Source organism: Falco naumanni, chromosome 1 (genome assembly GCF_017639655.2).
Source record: "Falco naumanni isolate bFalNau1 chromosome 1, bFalNau1.pat, whole genome shotgun sequence".
In the NCBI taxonomy this organism is placed as follows: Eukaryota; Metazoa; Chordata; class Aves; order Falconiformes; family Falconidae; genus Falco; species Falco naumanni.
Genome location: NC_054054.1, coordinates 118,204,346 through 118,222,795, shown reverse-complemented (window position 1 = coordinate 118,222,795; position 18,450 = coordinate 118,204,346). Strand labels below are relative to the sequence as shown.

General features: G+C 48.1%; 1 protein-coding gene across 1 annotated transcript in view; it reads right to left on the bottom strand.

Annotated features, from left to right (window-relative positions):
- Positions 1-18,450, bottom strand: part of LOC121085429 — a 58,603-nt gene that overhangs the window by 20,140 nt on the left and 20,013 nt on the right. The window contains exons 39-70 of the mRNA XM_040588118.1: positions 16,850-17,063; positions 16,617-16,760; positions 16,367-16,523; positions 15,468-15,495; positions 15,258-15,369; positions 15,072-15,164; positions 14,885-14,948; positions 14,694-14,792; positions 14,484-14,587; positions 14,244-14,382; positions 13,488-13,606; positions 13,240-13,389; positions 12,264-12,434; positions 11,307-11,616; positions 11,079-11,152; positions 10,714-10,801; positions 10,502-10,619; positions 10,064-10,187; positions 9,841-9,977; positions 9,498-9,753; positions 8,860-9,102; positions 8,465-8,641; positions 8,236-8,381; positions 8,057-8,147; positions 7,579-7,968; positions 7,300-7,426; positions 7,002-7,120; positions 6,340-6,536; positions 5,746-5,929; positions 5,494-5,659; positions 5,197-5,321; positions 4,684-4,992 (exon numbers count right to left, since the gene is read on the bottom strand). Coding sequence (XP_040444052.1) covers positions 4,684-4,992; positions 5,197-5,321; positions 5,494-5,659; positions 5,746-5,929; positions 6,340-6,536; positions 7,002-7,120; positions 7,300-7,426; positions 7,579-7,968; positions 8,057-8,147; positions 8,236-8,381; positions 8,465-8,641; positions 8,860-9,102; positions 9,498-9,753; positions 9,841-9,977; positions 10,064-10,187; positions 10,502-10,619; positions 10,714-10,801; positions 11,079-11,152; positions 11,307-11,616; positions 12,264-12,434; positions 13,240-13,389; positions 13,488-13,606; positions 14,244-14,382; positions 14,484-14,587; positions 14,694-14,792; positions 14,885-14,948; positions 15,072-15,164; positions 15,258-15,369; positions 15,468-15,495; positions 16,367-16,523; positions 16,617-16,760; positions 16,850-17,063 — 4,975 coding nt within the window. The remainder of the gene's footprint in view (positions 1-4,683; positions 4,993-5,196; positions 5,322-5,493; positions 5,660-5,745; positions 5,930-6,339; positions 6,537-7,001; positions 7,121-7,299; positions 7,427-7,578; positions 7,969-8,056; positions 8,148-8,235; positions 8,382-8,464; positions 8,642-8,859; positions 9,103-9,497; positions 9,754-9,840; positions 9,978-10,063; positions 10,188-10,501; positions 10,620-10,713; positions 10,802-11,078; positions 11,153-11,306; positions 11,617-12,263; positions 12,435-13,239; positions 13,390-13,487; positions 13,607-14,243; positions 14,383-14,483; positions 14,588-14,693; positions 14,793-14,884; positions 14,949-15,071; positions 15,165-15,257; positions 15,370-15,467; positions 15,496-16,366; positions 16,524-16,616; positions 16,761-16,849; positions 17,064-18,450) is intronic.

Here is an 18,450-nt window from a genome sequence, read left to right as displayed (position 1 = left end):
CCTCTTGAAGAAGAAACTGCAGTTGCAACGGAGCTCTATTTGGAACTTCTGTGCTCAGCATGGAAGTTGACCTCTGTCTATTAATAGCTCTGTGTTGATGCCTTAGTTCCCAGGTACACACAATGGAAGTTAACATAGAGCAGATGCAAGTGTGTGGGCTGTGTTTGGTGTGGTGGAGCAAAACATACCTTGAAAGGTGACTGTTAGGAATCAAGTAATAGTCAGGAGGATTATTGAAAGCGAGCAAAGACGACTTTGAAAAAGCATTCCCTGTGGGATTTGCAGCATGCCGGTGCTGTTATCAGCCATGCTCTCTGGATTAGCAGAGCATGCCTGTAGGGATCAGTGCACCCTGTGAATCGCCAGCGTGCTGTGCAACATGGAACATGTAGCTTCAAGCTAGTGTGTAGCAAGGTAGACTTGGCAGAGAGCACTGGCTGCTGAAGCAGGACCTACAGCAGAGGTGACATGCCAGTGTCTCACCAAAGCATCCACAATCCCTTCCTTCCTTCCTCCCTTCCTTCCTCCCTTCCAGATTTTTAAATTTCATTCACAGAGAGTATTTCCTGCTCACAGGTTTAAGGGGACGGTGTCTCTTGTGGGCTTTCAAATGGGGTTGTCAGTTATGCTGGAATTATTTGTTAGGCGTGCTGAGCAAGATGTTGTCAGACCCGACAGTTCGACACACAACGCCCAGCCTCCACTGCAGCAGTGTGGAGATTCCCTGCTCACCCCACTAAAGGCTGCTGGGGTGACACCTTCCTCTCAGTGAGGCTTGTATTTGGCAAGGTCTGAGCTTAACGCAAGAGATGACAACATTGTTTGAGCTCTAAGCAACAAGATTTGCGGGAAAGTGTCTCATACCCTCTCCATCCTGAGCTGCCGTGGCCACTTCACTGCTTTGCCAGGCAGCACAGGTGCACATTGCCTGCCCTCCAGATCAGTCTCTTCAGCTCCCTGAGAAGTGCCTCCAGCTAGACACAATCTTGCAGAGTGCCTCGTAGGCTCTCAGAGCAGAGCCATCGCACAACTCCACGCTGCTGTCTGCTTCGCTTCTCACAAAGTGGGTGCTGAGGACTCTGTGCCTGCTCCCAGGCCGAGGAAGGAGTGTGGTTCTCTTTAGGGACTAGAATGGAGCGAGGAGTCAGGAATAGTCAGTCCCTCAGCAGTTCAGGCATGCCTCCAGCGTGGAAGAGACCTGATTTCTGCTCCCAGCTGCCTCCATTTTCTCCTTTTTACCCCAATACTTGCCAGTAGGCAAATGTGTTCACCGTCCAAACACAGGGCACCACAAAGCCCAGAGCTCCTGCAGATGCTTGCCTGTGCATTTTCATTTTCGGTTGGCTTTCTTGGGCATTGCAAGATCTTGTTAGACTTAGGCTCTCTTTTTTTTGCACGTGCCCCTCTTCTCTGTGAAATGAGAAGAAGTCAAGTAACACACTTAAAAGTGATGCAGGTAGATGCTGGATAGAAGGTGCTGGATCATTCTTCCTGATGAGAGTGAGCAGAGAATCAATGTTGTTACACTGGACGCTGTTTTGCATCCAGTTTGCAATGCTCAACCTGTAAAGAGGGCTATTTAAGGCAACACTTGGTTCAGACTCACTGTCTCCTCAGCCCACCCTGCCATCTCCACTCCTGTCCCGTGTGCCTTGCTAGGCCCTGTGCTCACTGCAGGAACTAGCTCCTGCATCAACCACCACCACACGCACAGCAGGGCTGGGAAGAAGTACACTGTCAGAAGTACTCAGCATCAACACGTACTCCGTCCTCCACTTCATAACGTGCTTCTTGCTTTCCCTTCATTGCCAGCTGCTCCTCAGTCATCATTGCTTTCTGACCTGTGTCCGGTTCAGTTAGCATTCATGCCTCACCCAAAGCTCCCTCAGTCCCTTTGGTTCCTGAGAAAATACTTCAAGGCTGTCTGGTCTTCCTGAAAACAAGGGACAGAAGTTACCTCGAGGCACAGAGCTGTTGATGTGATGAGACTACCAGCTCAGGCAGACATCTCTGCATCTGTTCTTCTTCTACTATATCATGACACCATCCATGTGTCTTTAACGCAGGGGCAACACATAATGCATAAGAATAATCCAGCTGAGATGGATGATAGACTACATGAGAATTTGCAGCTGTACATACCCAGTGTGTTTCTGTTGTTCAGATTGGGGTCTGAACGCAGGAAAAAGTGTTTGCCGAGATACATTATTACTTGTACTTTTAACTGACTGTGAAATAAAAGCATGTACTACCTATCGGACAGCCAATGGACACAAGATAAACATCCAGCAACCGCCAAGGAATAATGGGATCCCATAGAAAACTACGGGGACAAAAATAGCAAAAGAGTCTGAGAAGAAGCTAGTCCTGCTTCGTATGCAAAGCAATCTACGGCCTTTATTCTCTAGACACAATTACAAAGACCAATTAGAGAAATTAAGTGACCGAGAGGTTCACATTTTGTGCCGCCCTCGGGTCACTTTGCTGACTCATGACATCCTCACTCCTCCTCTGCTATCTTCTTGCCATGAAACTCGCGGCTCTTCGCTCGGAGCTTGTTGACCTGCGACTCTGCAATGTCAGCCCGCTCCTCGGCTTCCTCCAGCTCGTGCTGGATCTTGCGGAACTTGGAGAGGCTGACATTGGACAGTTCCTCCTGTGTGGGGAGAGGGAGTTGGTGGTGAGGAGCCCAGGGCAGGGGTTTCACTCCACCTGTGCCTTGGCCTTCTGGGGCTGTGGCTCTTCCCTGGGGGAAGGCACAAATCTCCATCCACCACCCATCACTGCTTACACGTAAGCCTCACCATGACGTCCTCATCCTCCCTTACTCAGGACCCCTCTGTGAAAAACATGACCAGTCCTGTGCCACTCTTGAAGAGCAATTTTGTCACTTGCATTTGTCATTTGTGTACTTACTCTCCCAGTACTTGCTGCCCAGCCATCAGTGTGATTTATTAAGGTGAGAAAGACCCTGAAGCCTTCTGCTGATCCTTACTAGCAGAGATTCATGACCTCCAGTTAACTTCAGCCAGTGGATATGGCACCCGGGGCTGTTCAGTCTGACCTCCTGTATACAACAGGCTGCAGACCTTCCCTCCGTTCGTCCCTGGCTGCCGCAGGGTGCCCAGAACTCAGCAAGGCCTCGTGACACCATACTCAATGGTGTGGCCAAGACTGCTGTGTCTTGGGAGTTTCTTTCCTGCCCCTTTCCTGGTATTCATAGCCATCTCAATGAGCGTGCTGCCCTACTGGAAGGTGGCTCTGGCCCATCCTTTGAGCAATACTTACAGCCTCCTCAGCTTGTCTCTTGTAGGATTTCACCTTCATTTGCAGCTTGTCCACCAGATCTTGCAGCCTGAGAATATTCTTCCGGTCCTCCTCAGACTGGAGTGGTTGGAAAGCAGGAAAGAGTGTGAATTACTGGTTCTGCACTGGATGAGGTTAACAATTCCCCTTGGGGATGGTGTGCACAAAATCTGACTTGCTGTGAGAAAACCCTGTCAGCTGAGGGAGGCCTCCTGCCTTACCTGGTAGGTCAGCTCCTTCACCCTCCTCTCGTACTTGCGCACACCCTTCACGGCTTCAGCGCTGCGCTTCTGCTCAGCATCAACCTCCCCTTCCAGCTCCCGCACCTGCAACGAGAAGCCCATCTTTGGAGCTTGCCTGCTGGCTGCTAACGTGGCGTGCTCACTCATGCACAAAGAAAAGCCCCACGCACTCTGGCCTCCAGCTTCTGGATTTGCTTCTTGCCTCCCTTCAGAGCCAGCTGCTCGGCCTCATCCAGACGGTGCTGCAGGTCCTTCACCGTCTGGTCCAGGTTCTTCTTCATCCTCTCCAGGTGGGCGCTGGTGTCCTGCTCCTTCTTCAGCTCTTCTGCCATCATGGCTGCCTGATGAGAGCAAAGGGTCAAAGCCATTGTGGGGCTGAAGACCATGTGAGGGAAAAGACGCCCACCATGGGCACAGAAGGGAGCCCCCAACTCACATCTGTGATGGCCTTCTTGGCCTTCTCTTCAGCATTGCGGGCTTCCTGGATCGTATCCTCCATTTCACTCTGGATTTGGGTAATGTCTGTCTCCAGCTTCTTCTTGGTGTTGATCAAGCTGGTGTTCTGTGCAACAGGAAAGATGGGATTTGTAATGTCAGACCTAATGCCTCAACACCAAGAGCCAAAGTGTGAGTATTGTTTCTTGAAAGTCTTTAACACAAGAGTCCTCTTTAGGGCCATAGCTGCAAACCAGACATGGGTGGCTGTCTGGAGCAGCCCTATGACGGCGTGGCTCTGCATGTGTTTACACAGCAAACACTCACAAGATGCATAACAATCACATTCTGTGTTGTGCCTTGTGGATGGGACTAATTTCCAGAGCAGTGCCTGACCTGGGTATGGAGGAGCTGCACTCGTTCGGTGGCATCCAGAAGCTCCTGCTCAGCCACCTTCCTTGACCGCTCCGTCTGCTCCAGGGCTGCCCGCAGCTCCTCAATTTCAGCCTGCAGCAGGTTTGCTCGGCGCTCCACCATGGCCACCTGCTCCTTCAGGTCCTCCTGCGTCCTCAGAGCATCGTCCAAATGTAGCTGAGTATCCTGTAAAAGGGACAAGAGAAATGGTAAGGTGGCAGCGTGCTCTTGGGCACCAGAATTGTCAGGGACGTCATTTCTCTCCCTGTAGCTTTGCGGAACGGACCTTGAGCACGGCCTGCGTGTTTCTCAGGTTCTTTTGTGCCTCTGCAGCCACGCGGTTGGCATGGCTCAGCTGGATCTCCATTTCATTCAGGTCTCCCTCCATCTTCTTCTTCAGCCGCAGGGCCTCATTCCTGCTCCTGATCTCAGCGTCCAGGGTGCTCTGCATGGACTCCACAATTCTGAGGTGGTTCCTCTTCATCTGGTCAATCTCCTCATCTTTCTCTGCTATCTTCCTGTCAATCTCAGACTTCACCTGGTTGAGCTCAAGCTGGAGGCGCAGGATCTTCCCCTCTTCATGTTCAAGGGACGCCTGGGAAAGAGTGAACAGGAATACTTTTCAGAAGACAAATGTTGACCCCGAAGCCCTGAGGATAAAGGAATGCCACGTTGAGATAATATTGCCACGCTTTTATACAAACACTCTTTTCCTCCTGTGCCTGGCAATGACTCCGCAGTGCTTACAACGAGACAGAGATCCAAGACATGTAAGAGAGCCATAAGTAATGCTGTGTACCTCAGCTTCCTCCAGCGAGGCCTGGATTTCAGATTTCTCCTGCTCAATCTGCTTCTTGACTTTCTCCAGCTCATGAATGGCCTTGCCTCCCTCTGCAATCTGCTCTGTGAGGTCACCGATCTCCTCTGTGGGAGCAAAGGCCAACGGCACGGTCAGGCACGGAGCAGAACGGGAAGGGCCCTGCCGCACCAAGGTGACGGGCATCTTTGCAGACACGCAGGCACAGACCCCTGTGGAGCGGTGGGTAGTGGTGGGCAGTGGGAAAGGCCAGCCAGGAGCAGAGGGCCAGGGACTTACGCTGCAAGTTCTTGTTCTCACGCTTCAGCGTTTCCAGGTGGTCCAGGGACTCCTCGTAGGCATTCTTCATCTTAAACAGCTCCGTGCTGAGGGAGCGAGCCTCCTTCTGGGAGGCCTCCAGCTCAGCCTGCGTTTCCTCATACTTCTGCTTCCATTCTGCCAGGATCTGAAGGGAAACGGCACGTGAGCGTGGATGTGGCAATCGGGAGGGGACGCTCTGCCCAGGAACACCAGGGCTGGAGCCCACAAGACCTTGTCAAAGTTCCTCTGCTTCTTATCCAGAGCTGCGCAGGCAGCATTTGATCGCTCCACGTCAATCATCAGGTCCTCCACTTCATTCTGCAGCCTCTGCTTTGTCTTCTCCAGGGAGGCACATTTGGCATTCACAGCTTCAACGTGTTCCTCTGCATCCTGCAGGCGCTGGGCCAGCTTCTTCCTGGGAGGAGATAAGTACAGCTCCAGGTCAGAGACCAGAGGGCAGCCCATTTTGTACTTCCGTGAGAGGGCAGCTGGCCACTTCTGGGGGCTCTGAGCCCAGTGCCTTTCACAGTGTTTTTTCTGTTCCAAGACTGCATGCTGCCTACAGGTTCTGTCACTCTGTGTCCTAGCACCTAAGGAGAGTATCCAGCCTGTTTTCGCATTTCTAGCCCTAAGGGCTATGTTTGTCCTTCCAGTTTGCACTTTTTCCACAGCACACTTTCCTGTCTCTCCCTCTGACCCCTCTACCACAAAGACAACAGATCCCTGCCTTTGTCCCACCCCTGTCGTAACCCACTCCCAGAGACTCCACTTTCCCTTGACAGCCTCAGTCTTCTCCAGCCGTTTGACATCCCACTTCCCACGTACTTGGCCTCCTCCAGCTCCTCCGTGCGCTGAATAGCGTCCGTCTCGTATTTGGTTCTCCACTGGGCCACTTCGCTGTTGGCCTTGGACAGGGCGCGCTGCAGCTCCCCCTTGGCTTCCTGCTCCTCCTCGTATTGCTCCCGCAGCAGGTCACAGTCGTGGCGAGCAGACTGCAAGGCGTGGGCCAGCGCGTTCTTGGCCTGGGGAAACAAAGGGATCGGTAACCTGAATACTTGCCTTGAGATGCCTCTTGACAGTGAAACTGACAGTGAAATTGGGCTGAAACTCTAACTAGGCAAATGCAAAGCTGGGAGCTGATGAAGCCTTCATCAATGTGTTCTGCAAGGTCAGGATGTGTTAGTGACAGGGGCTCTGGGGTCCGTAACCTGCTGTTGCTCTAAACGCTTTGACACACGTGTCTGCATCCTGTCCTAGAGAGTATTGTCAGGATCTCGGGAAAGCCTTGTGGACTACTTCCTCCAGGGTCAAAACCATTACGCTTCCTTCCCTCTCTAGCTTAGGAGTGAGGGTATGTGTGTTACTGGTGTTCCCTCCCGTACTACATGCGTTTTGGAGAAAGAATATGAAACCAGTCTTGGATTGGACAGGATTCTGCGGATGGTTTTGAGGTGATGTAGGTTGCGGACAGTAGGGTGCTTCCAGACCTTTATTTCTTCCTCCAGATGTCTCTTGAGCTCCTCAATCTGCTGGGTAAATCCTTGCTTGCCCCTAGACAGCTGAGAAATCAGAGCATCTTTTTCCTCCACCTGGCGTGAATATTCACCTGGTAAGGGTAAAGAGAAAAAAGGTAGCCCGACTACTATCAATACGAGGGTTTCTGCATGTAAGCCCACGTCATCAGGAGTGGCCGGGAGAGGTTATAGCAGGAATCATCTTGCACCCTGTGGGATCCTCACGGCATGCAGGTCCTCACAGTGAAGCTCAGGAATGAGGATGTCTCACCTGATTCTGTCTGCAGACGAGCTCGTTGAGTATTGAGGTCATTGATCATGCGCTGATTCTGTTCCTCCTTTGTTTTAATCTCACTCAGCTGGTCTTCCAGAGTGCGGCACATCTTCTCCAGGTTTGCCTAGAGAGCAAACAGAAGGAAGGAAAGGAGATGAACACCTGGACTCTGCCCTGTGCTGACAGCAAGGACCTTTGTAATGAGAATGTGGCTGGTAGACATAGCCTATGTGCCATACATCGGCCCTGTGAGCATGTGCCACCGCAGTTCAATACCTTGGCTTTGGAGACAGACTCCATGTTACTGGCCAAGTCATCAATCTCCATCTTGAGCTCACTCTTCTCCTTCTCCAGTTTCTGCTTCACTCGCTGCAGGTTGTCGATCTGCTCCCCAAGCTCAGCGGTGCTGTCCGCGTGCTTCTTGCGCAGGGCCGCAGCCGTGGCTTCGTGCTGCAGTGTGGCCTCCTCCAGGTCGCGACGCATCTTCTGAAATTCTGCCTCACGCTTCTTGTTCATCTCAATCTGAGCGGCGGTAGCCCCTCCGGCTTCTTCCAGGCGCTCGCTGATCTCCTCTAGCTCCCTCGACAGGTCAGCCCGATGCTTCTCGGCTTTTGCCCGAGACGTTCGCTCTGCCTCAATTTCCTCCTCCAGCTCCTCAATACGAGCCTGGGGAACATTAGGCACCCTTCGCACCCATGCCCTCCTCCTTCCCAGCCTGAGACTGGCTGAGAGAGGGGAAGGGCCAGACACTTGCCTGCAGCTCCTTGATCTTCTTCTGTAACTGCATGCCTAGGGCTTGCTCATCCTCAATTTTGCTCTGGATCTGGCTGATTTCAAAGTCTTTCCTTTGGGCAAAGCAAACTGTGTTAGCGTCTGAGCAAAACCCCCCAAGCGCACCAGCCCCACAGTCTGGTGCCCCACAGCCACGCTTACTTCTTCAGTTTCTCATCCAGCTGCTGCTTGTCGTTCTCCAAATCCATGATGCTGTCCTGGGCCAGCTTCAGGTCTCCTTCGAGTTTCCTCTTTGCTCTCTCAAGGTCCATGCGCAGTTTCTTCTCTTGCTCCAGGGACCCTTCCAGCTGAATAGAAGATAACCATCAGCGCTCTACCAGCCAGTTCTATAATCTATACCCGCCCTGTTCTTCTGGACAACCGTGCTTACATCGTCCACTTGCTGCTCCAGCTTGGTCTTAGCTTTGGTCAGCGTATTGACTTTGTCCTCTTCTACCTGCAGGTCATCCAGTGTCTGCTGATGGGCCTCTTGGAGGGCTTTCTTCTCTTTAGTCAGCTTGGCAATGGTCTCGTCCAGGGCCGCCATCTCCTCTGTGAGGTTTTTCACCTGTTGATTGTGAGAAAGTGCCAAATGTCTGTGTAGAAGACTTGACTGCTTGTGCAGTGGCACTTTCCCTTTGCAGTGCTTAGCCAGGAGCTCGTGTATTTGGGCTGCCCCGCTGTGGTGCTCCTGGTATGTCCCAAACCTGGCTTTGTTCTGAGGATGCCAGGCTCATCGGGGAGGCCTCTGTCCTTTGCCCTTCATGTGACTCCCCATGTTTGTACCTTGTTTTCGGTGGCATGTTTTTCCTTCTCCACTTTGGCCAACGTTAACTCCAGGTCATCAATATCTTTCTTCAGCTCTGAACATTCATCCTCCAGTTTTCTCTTCTTGGCTGTCAGCTCAGCATTGATTTCCTCCTCCTCCTCAGCCCTTTCAGTCACCTCCTTAATTTTGGCTTCCAGCTGGATTTTGGTTTTGATGAGCTGGTCACACCTTTCCTCAGCATCAGCCAAGCTATCGGCTTCCTGGTGGGGAGACAGAGATTTTCATGGGTTATAATGTTTTGAAGTATCTCCACCCTGTCTTCTGCGTTACTGAGGAGGCATGTGTTAAAATGGGGGCTGAACCTGACTTCCACTCCAGCAACTGGAAGATCTTGCCTACTGGCCCACTGCAAGCCTTGTCATCTGGAATCATTATCGATTCCAAGGTTTCTGTGTCTCTTAAAAATGCCTCACAGAGAGGGTAGCTATGACAACACCTCATGCACCCACAAGCACGACAGAACAGCGGTCACTTCAGTTACTACTTTCAGCAGGAGCTAGGGCTTGGAGTCCTTTTGCCTGACAGAAACAGTATTCTGAAGCACTCTGACTGTATATTGTCCTTTTCCCAGGGACAAACGGGTGGTGACACTCACCGCCTGCACTTGGAGCTGCAGGTCATTCTTCTCCTGCAGCAGGACCACCATTTTCTCCTCCAGCTCCTTCCTCTTTGCCTCAGACTTTGCAAGCTCTTCCTTGGTTTTCTCAAACTCCTGTTTCATGTTGGCCATCTCTTTCTCAGACTCTGCACTCTTCAGCAAGGGCTTGATCTTGAAGAACAACTTCATCCAGGGCCAGTGCTTCACGTTCATGAATGCGCGAACATTGTACTGGATGCAGAAGATTGAGTCCCTATAATATTGCATATTTTGTGGGTGGTGAATTTAGATTCAGTTAACTGAGACACAAGACAACAATATGTGGGTGAAAAATGTCTACCTCCTCTCCACCATTTTCCGATACTCCACTCTCATCAGGAAGCCTCTGCACCTGGCTTGTGTCATGGTCATAATCTCTGCTAGTTTTTCATCTCTCATCTCCTCCAGCAGACCTATCAGTCCAGCTTTGAAGAACACCTTAAGAAAGGGAGCATTGTAGCACATCAGTCTCATGTAGTGCATGGCAGAGGCTCATAGTGTTTGAAAGAAGGACTTGTTTCTACCTTGGTGTGACCAAATCTGTACTGAGTGTGATCCACATCAATGGACCCAAGAAGCTTCTCTGAAGCCTTCTTGCTATCCATGAACTGACCTTCTGGAATTGCGCTTGCATTAAGCACTCTGTATCTGTAAATAATAGAACAATACGAAATAGACGTTATCGAAAGCAGCACTCGAATTGAACCCCACAGCCTTCTCTGCACCAGGTAATTATCTGACCCGGTAATGTCATGTATTAGAGATAGGCCATTCTTTAAAGATAACAGAAGTTTTCATGGGATTTATTTGGAGTCCAAGAGGATCCTCAGAATCCACATAAGATGAATCATAAACTCTATGTTTTTAAATACGTTCTTTTTGAAGTATAAATTTTCAACTTTTTTTCAATACTGAGGATAGTCAGCTTGGTCTGAATGGGGAGAAAGGCGGAGTGCTGTTACCTTTGTTTGAAGTCAGCATACAGGACTCTGCTGGGGAACCCTTTCCTGCAAATTCTGATCCCTTCCAGCACGCCGTTACACCGCAGCTGATGCAGCACCAGCTCGTGCTCCATGGCACCTAACAAACGCCGCCGTTAATGACTTCCCCATTGTTTGATACTCAGGGAAAGCTCTTCTGTGGCTTGAGTTTTCCTCCTATTGCATTCACTTACCAGGTGTTTTTGTTTCATTTGGGATGATGCATCGTACAAAATGGGGGTGAGTGCTGCGAAGATTTGTCATCAGCTTGTTTAAGTTCTCCTATGAGAATATAAGGTGAAGTTTAGGTTAATGTTTGTAAGCACTGCAATGCTTATATGTGATGTGCATATAAAAAATAAATCTTTTGGTTTCTTGTCCTATCAAAAATGCATATGGTGCAGTTTATTATGCTGGTGTAAAACTGTTCCAATAAATACAATTCAGAGACTGCTCAGAGAATTACAGGCCTATTTTCTAATTAAAACTGTGAAAAGCATGCTCCTGTATTATTTCAGTGGGTATTTTTAATAGTGAGATAGTGACTTCTGTCACTTACCCGGAAAAGAGCTGAGACAGTCTGGAAAGAAGAACCCTTCTTCTTGCCACCCTTTTTGCCACCACCACCACCCTCTGCAAATGGAAGAAAAAAAAAAAAGCATTAAAAGATAGATATTGCATTTTAGAGACCGCAGAACACAAAACATCTTTAAATGTTCAGTGTTTACTGCTTTAATTCTGCATCAACAGTATCCCACACTGAAAATACAATTTTCACAGAGCTGACCTGCATCTGCTCCACCATAGTTGGCAAAGAGTAAGGCCAGCGTCTTCAGGGAGGATTTCTGGTACAACCCAATGACAGTTTCATTCAGGGGGTCCTTGTTCTTCTCCAGCCAGCCAGTGATGTTGTAGTCCACCGTGCCAGCATAGTGCACCAGGGAGAAGTGGGCCTCAGCCTTGCCTTTGGTAGGCTTGGGCTTCTGGAAGTTGTTGGACTTGCCCAGGTGCTGGTCGTAGAGCTTGTTCTTGAAAGAGGTGTCAGTTGCCTTGGGGAACATGCACTCCTCTTCCAGGATGGAGAAGATGCCCATGGGCTGGAAGGTACCACAAGAAGTGACAGAGAAAGATGATAATGATGTGAAACATGTGCTATGATCATCAAAGGTACCACTCTGTTGTTGGTAGCACCTCAGCCTGGGTAAGGGCCTAAGTTTCTCAGGAGCAGTTTCTCAGCCAGGGAGCTTCTTTCTGCCTTCCCTTGCCTTCCTGCAACACCTCTTCATGGAACTGGTAAAAACAGCTGTCTGGTTCAGGTTAGAATTGGGAGTCGAGTTGGAGGGAGAAGTGGTAAACAGAAAAATAGTTGGGCAAGTAGCTACAAGAGGCCTAGCAGTTTTGGGAAACCAGGCAAGATAAAATCTATTTCCCAGATTTGTGTGTGGAGTTCTGATTTGAGTCTTCAGTGGAAAAAGAAAGGGAGGCTGACTCCAGTTTGTTTTAAAGAAGTCTGTTGGTAGGAGTCGAGGCTATCTTCTCTGTGCTTGAAGGCCAGGTACTGCAGGATTGATGACACAGATATGCCTTTCCTGATTTCTTTTTGCCAGACTGAACTAAATCTCAGTGCAAAGTTGTTTGTTTAACTGACACTGAATGTCTGGCTGTGAGTTCTTTCTGAGCTGAATCTGACTCAGAAACATCACAGAGTCTGAAAATACATTGTACACTTGCATGGAAAAGGTACCTTCTCAATGAGCTCAATGCAGGCAGCCAGGTCCATCCCAAAGTCAATGAATGTCCACTCAATTCCCTCCTTCTTGTACTCCTCCTGCTCCAGCACGAACATGTGGTGGTTGAAGAACTGTTGCAGCTTCTCATTGGTGAAGTTGATGCACAGCTGCTCAAAGCTGTTGAACTGCCCAAAGCAAGGAGAGGTTTCTCAAGGTGTGGCAAACACCACAGGGTTTTGGCAGCGTTCTCCTAATGCTGTTTGAAGTTCCCCAGCTGAAACACCACTCCTAACCGTACTGCAACGGCACGTGTACCCGCAGCAGCAGGACTTGTAAAATTTACCATCCTCAAAGGATTTTATTATTATTATTACCTTTGAGATCCAGCTAAAAGTAACAGTCCTTTTCTACTGTGTTACTCAAAAGCAAATCCTTCGGTAAGCTTAGCTGCAGCATTGCGTAGGTGTCTCAGCCCTCTGACCTCCCAGAGAGTGGAAACCTCCTCGGTGTCCTACCCAAGGATTTCTCTGCCCTCAGACCAACAGTCCAGGGGTTTCTCTGCTCTGACAAGAAGTCCTAGCATCAGCACTGCACTCACAACACAGGAAACATGCTGTGAACTCTCCCATGGCACTTCCCTTCCCTTGGCAGCCCAAGAGCATCCACGGCTTCAGCCCACATCTGCGACCCTTAGCCCTGGAGCTGCCTCTTTGTTTGCCAGACCTAAGGCCTTTGCAAGCTCAAGGGCCTCTGAGAACATTTGTCAGAAAGCAGAACTTTCTTCTACATGTTGACAGCGTTGAAATCAAAGTGCTTGTTAGCAAAGCCCTTTGAGGGTGCTACTGTGATGGAGGAGAGGGAAGGGTTTCTAGAAAACTGCACATGAACAGGATAAACTTCTGAATCTTCTTAGGAAGAAGTGTGTTTCTGAATCCTCATGAGCCCTCCCTGCCTCGCCCTTGGCTATGGTGCCACATCCTTGTTCCTTACATCAAAGATCTCAAAGCCAGCGATGTCCAGGACACCAATGAAGTACTGTCTGGGTTGCTTGGTATCCAGCTGTTGGTTGATACGAACAACCATCCACAAGAACATCTTCTCAAAGACAGCTTTTGCCAGGGCGCCAACTGCGTTGTTCACCTAAAACAAAGAAGCAAGCATCAAAGTTACTTCCTAGGCTCAAAGAAGAGTGCTCAAGTACTCTTTCAAGGCATGTATTTTCAAACTCCACATTTTACCTGTGACACATTTTGACCTTTGGTCACATACTCATTCCCAACCTTGACGCGGGGGTAGCAGAGGGCCTTGAGCAGGTCAGCTGAGTTCAGGCCCATCAGGTAGGCAGCCTTGTCAGCCACTAAAGAGGCACGGAGAGAGAGAGAAGCGTTTCTCCTTAGACAATGGCTAAAATTTGGCCAGCGTGAACAACTCTGCTTCTCATATTCTAGAAGTGGAAAAGCACTGGTCTGGTCTCATACAGAAGGCCTGGGTAGGAATGCAAAGTCTGGAAGCTAATGATGGCTTTCTTGGAAAGGAAGAACAGGTATGTCTTGGGCAGGAATACCTTGAATCTGGAAGTTCCCAGAGGAACCCCAAAAGCCTCTGGGAATTCACAAGGCACGCATACAGCACATTCCTTTTGTGTGGGAAGTGGATACTTTCATAGCAAACAGTGCAGGATGTATTTCACCAAACATATGATTGCACGTCAGGGTGACCAGTGGTTGAAGGTCTTACAGAGAGAAGTATCCTACGTTGAAGCTGAAGTTCCCCCTTTCAGGCTGTGTCTGTTTGGGGAGTATCCGTTGGATAAAATAGTGGCATTTCCCATGATCAGGGAAGCACCTCTGCAGTCAGACAATGACCAAAGATGCTCTTCCGCAGAGTTTGATGTGGTGACTCAGGCCAACAAAGGCCTGTCTCTGGAGGCTAACATGCCATCTCTGCAAACAAAGAAGTTCTTTGAACGAGTCAGACACTGAACTTGCTGGTACCTTCTGTGCCATCGGGCTCTGCCTGCTCCTCTCGTTGTTTCTGCTTGAACTTCAGGTTCCCGTAGTGCATGACAGCCCCTGTCAGCTTGTAGATGGCTGTCTTCTCATCAGCAGTGAAGCCCAGGATGTCAATGGCACTCTGCAGTCAAAACAACGAAGGAAAATGCATGTCCTTAGCAGGCCACCTATGTCACCATCAAAACAAGTGTACAGTAGGTACCGCTTTTCTGTGTCACTTACATCTGTAGCCATGAGCTCCTCCTGGTCATCAATGCTGGGAACAGTGACCTCACCTTGACTCACAAAGTGGAAATCAAAAGGGTTGGTGGTAATGAGGAGCATGTCTGAAAGCAGGAAGAGGCAAGGCAGACGCTTAGTTTTGCCAGCCAGTTAACAGAGGGAACTGCTGCTCAGCAATCATCCCCAAAAAGTCATAAAGACCCTTCCTACCAATTAGCTCCGGCTTCTTGTTGGACATGATCTGATAGAATATGTGGTAGCTTCTTTCTGCTGGGAGCTGGAAAGTGACTCTGGACTTCTCCAGCAGGTCTGTCAAGGAGGGTAGCAAGGGTCAGGCACTGGTACTCACATGGAGCTGGGAATTTAGGAAGGAGTGGGATCAGGCCAGGAGAGCGACTTACAAGTTTCAATGTCAGCAGAAGCCAGTTTGCCTGTGGCCCCAAAGTGGATTCTGATGAATTTGCCCTGTTAAGGAGAAGCAGCGGCATTTCAGCCTGGAGGCGTTTCATTGCTGTCTCCTTCTGTGAGAATGCCACTAGCCCATCACTACTGTTAGAACAAGGAGCAATTTCTCCTAAAACAGCTTACAAAGCGTGAGGAGTTGTCGTTCCTCACGGTCTTGGCGTTTCCAAAGGCCTCCAGCAGTGGGTTGGCGCTGATGATTTGATCCTCAAGCGTTCCCTGCAGGATGAGAATTATTGCTGCTTATCCTTTCCAAAAATCACATCAGGAACAGCGGAAAGCATCGGTTCCAGCCAGCACCTGTTACTTTACCTGCATTTTGCCTGACTGCTCCTCTTTCTTCTTGTCCCCGCTCGCTGCAATTGTTGCAAAGTACTGGATGACACGCTTTGTGTTCACAGTCTTCCCGGCACCGGATTCTCCGCTGTCAACCCAAAGAGAGACACAGAGAGCGTGTGGTCAGGCAGGAGGTCCCCTGGCACCGGGCAGCCCCGCAGGGACCCGAGCAGGGGGTGTACGTACGTGATCAGGATCGACTGGTTCTCGCGATCTGTGAAAGAGGACAGCAAATGTGAAAAAATAAATGCTGAACTACTTGTTACTCATGAACCTGCTCCAGCATTAGAAGTGGAAGTGGAAAAGAAGCATAGAAACCCCGTTCAAATGACCATTCTATTTTTAATCTATAGTCAGGGACTCTTTTGAACAGTCAACATCATTACTCTGTGATGTTTGCTAATGTCCTTGTAGGATCATAGAACAACTGTAGATGTGTAATGATCAAATCAATCATTGATTCAGTTCTGCATATTGCAGTTTGGTGCACAGACTTCTAGTCCTTCCTGGTCAAGTAACTTTAATGCCTAAGAAGCAAATCCACAAAGCAGGAGTATCACCTAACAGCTAATTTGGAAGGAAGGCATTTATCATCGTTTCCAAAGGGTGCATTTTCACTGGGATTCTGGCTCTGGTTATTTCCCAAGAAGTTGCAAATACCAGAATAACACTTAAAATCAGATCATATGCTTTTTCAAACAATGTCTCATGAAGCCAAATCAGCTATAAATTCACCTACACTGCCGTTTTCAAAGAGATTGGTTAGATTATTCAGAGCTCTATTAATATTTTCTGTCACATCTTGAGCAAATCAGATCTCAATAATAGCTAGGGAAGAATTTTTGTTTCACGTGTCTCAATTCATCCAATCAATTACGCTTCACTGTAAGTTTTTCAGTGCTCTTGTCTACATGGTCTCAATTAGAGTTTTAAAAATCAATAGGGCAGGACTGTGCTTCATGCATAACATCAGCAACTGTTAAAATAAGTTATTTATAGGCTCATGCTGAAGTTTACACGTGCAAATATTAAAAAAAAAACAACCCAAATATTTTATTGTCATGAAGATGTTGCCATTGTCTCACCAGTCAGCATGAACTGATAGGCGTTGTCCGAGATGGAGAAGATGTGTGGAGGGGCCTCCTGGCGCTTCTTGCCTCGGTAGGCCAACACCACCTCCGGGTTGTACACCGGCAGCCACTTGTAGGGGTTGACAGTGACGCAGAAGAGCCCCGAGTAGGTCTGCGAGGAAGGGAGACAGCACGTTGGCTCCCACTTGGCCTGGCAGAGCAGTTCCTCCCGGCTGCCCAAAGGCAGGCTGCTGCTGGTACTTACGTAGATCATCCAGGCTGCGTAACGCTCTTTGAGGTTGTACAGCACAGCGGGCTCGTGGAGGTGGGTCATCATGGCCATGTCCTCAATCTTGTCGTACTTGGGAGGGTTCATGGAGAAGATTTGATCTTCCTTCACGGTCAGGGTCTGTCAGATGAAGAGGGAGATGTGTGCATGTCAGCTAAGAGCTGAGACTGCAAACTACATACAGTTTTCAAGCCCTGGCTTTTACTCACTTCTCCTGCTTCAGACTTGACAGTGACCTTCCCTGATTCCCTGCTCTGGATTGTTCCTTTCACAAAGGATTCTTTAGGATGGACCACAAAGACAGATGTCTTGGCATCGAAAGGCTTGTTCTGGGCCTCGATTCTCTCCTTTTCCGATTTTCGGAGGTAAGGAGCCGCCTCCCCAAAGACAGCCATCTCAGCGTCTGGAGAAGTCATGTCTGCACTTTATTGAAGACACCTCAGCAGAGAATCTTGTGGGAGAAATAAACATAGCACCAATAGACCATTAAAATACCTTGCTTATAAGGACACCATTTAGAAAGTTTTAAAATTAAACATATAGTAGAATTGCTAAAACTGTCAATACTGTCCTTCTTGCTTTTAAATGATTTAATCTTAGAAGAGAAAGTTCTTGTTTTCAACCTTGAATTACACAGAAGTTTTCAAAAATCCCTTCTATGCATCTCATCTGTTCACTGTACAGATTGTACACTGGTGTTACACATTTTCCATTGTCATATTTGAGAATATTAATTTTGTTAAATGAATCTTATTTTTATGTAAAATTCAAAAACGGTATAGGTAGAAAATAGAAAGGTGCCTTGAAAGCTGATGGAAAATCTTATTCGGAAAATGTTTCAGAAGGAACTATATACTGCATAATATTTGAAAAAGGAGGATGCCTAATTTTAACAGATCACTAGACCCAGCACACTTACCTTCAAACTTTTCTTGGAGACAGGGCAGAGAGCTGCAAAGCCTCTTTTATAGAGTCTGGTTGGCAGATGCTCTAGATTCCTCCTCTTTCTTCGGTCAAAATATTTTTTGGCAAACATTATTTGGCAAAGCATTGTCTGGCAAACTGAACTAAGGGCATAATTGTCATTTGATTTGGCCAGATATATTTAGAAATGTTTTGTATCTTACCAATGATGTGAATGTATCTCCTATAAATAATTTGACAAGAGACTTCAGGAGAGAATCTCAATTAGTCAAGGCACGTGGAGAACTTGGATGTAGGACTTATGGATTCTATCACTGCTTTTCCAGTGATTTCCTTCTGGAAGCAAGGCAGATTTTTATTGCATTACTGTGCTTCAACTCTTCTAGTTGCATTGTTTGGATAACATTAATGTTCTAAATATGATGTTCTGAAGTTAATGAAGAAATACATTAAGGGCAGTAGATAAACCATGTGAAAAAAAGCTATAATGTTCTTGTCAAATAATATTAACTCTTACGTTCATCTAATACTTGAAGTAAGAGAAATAAAATCTGTTACAGCCGAAATTTCTACCTACGACATTCTTAGGAGAAGAGATGCAGCCAAGACAAAGAAACAATTCATGCCTAGAGTGTGAAAGGTGACTCCTTAGCTACAAAAAGAAATCACTACCTATGCAAGCAAATCTACACTTGTTGTTTTGCAGAAATTGAAAAATTCAAAATGCGAATACTAGTGGAATGTTCATGGTTGGTATAGTCAATCCTAACTGATACTAGCCAAAAGCCTTACCCAGTCATAAACAAAATGCTTATGGTAACTCATACCTGAAAAGAAAATTATACTGCTTATTTTCAAAACATTTCTGGTTTCCTCATTTCACCTC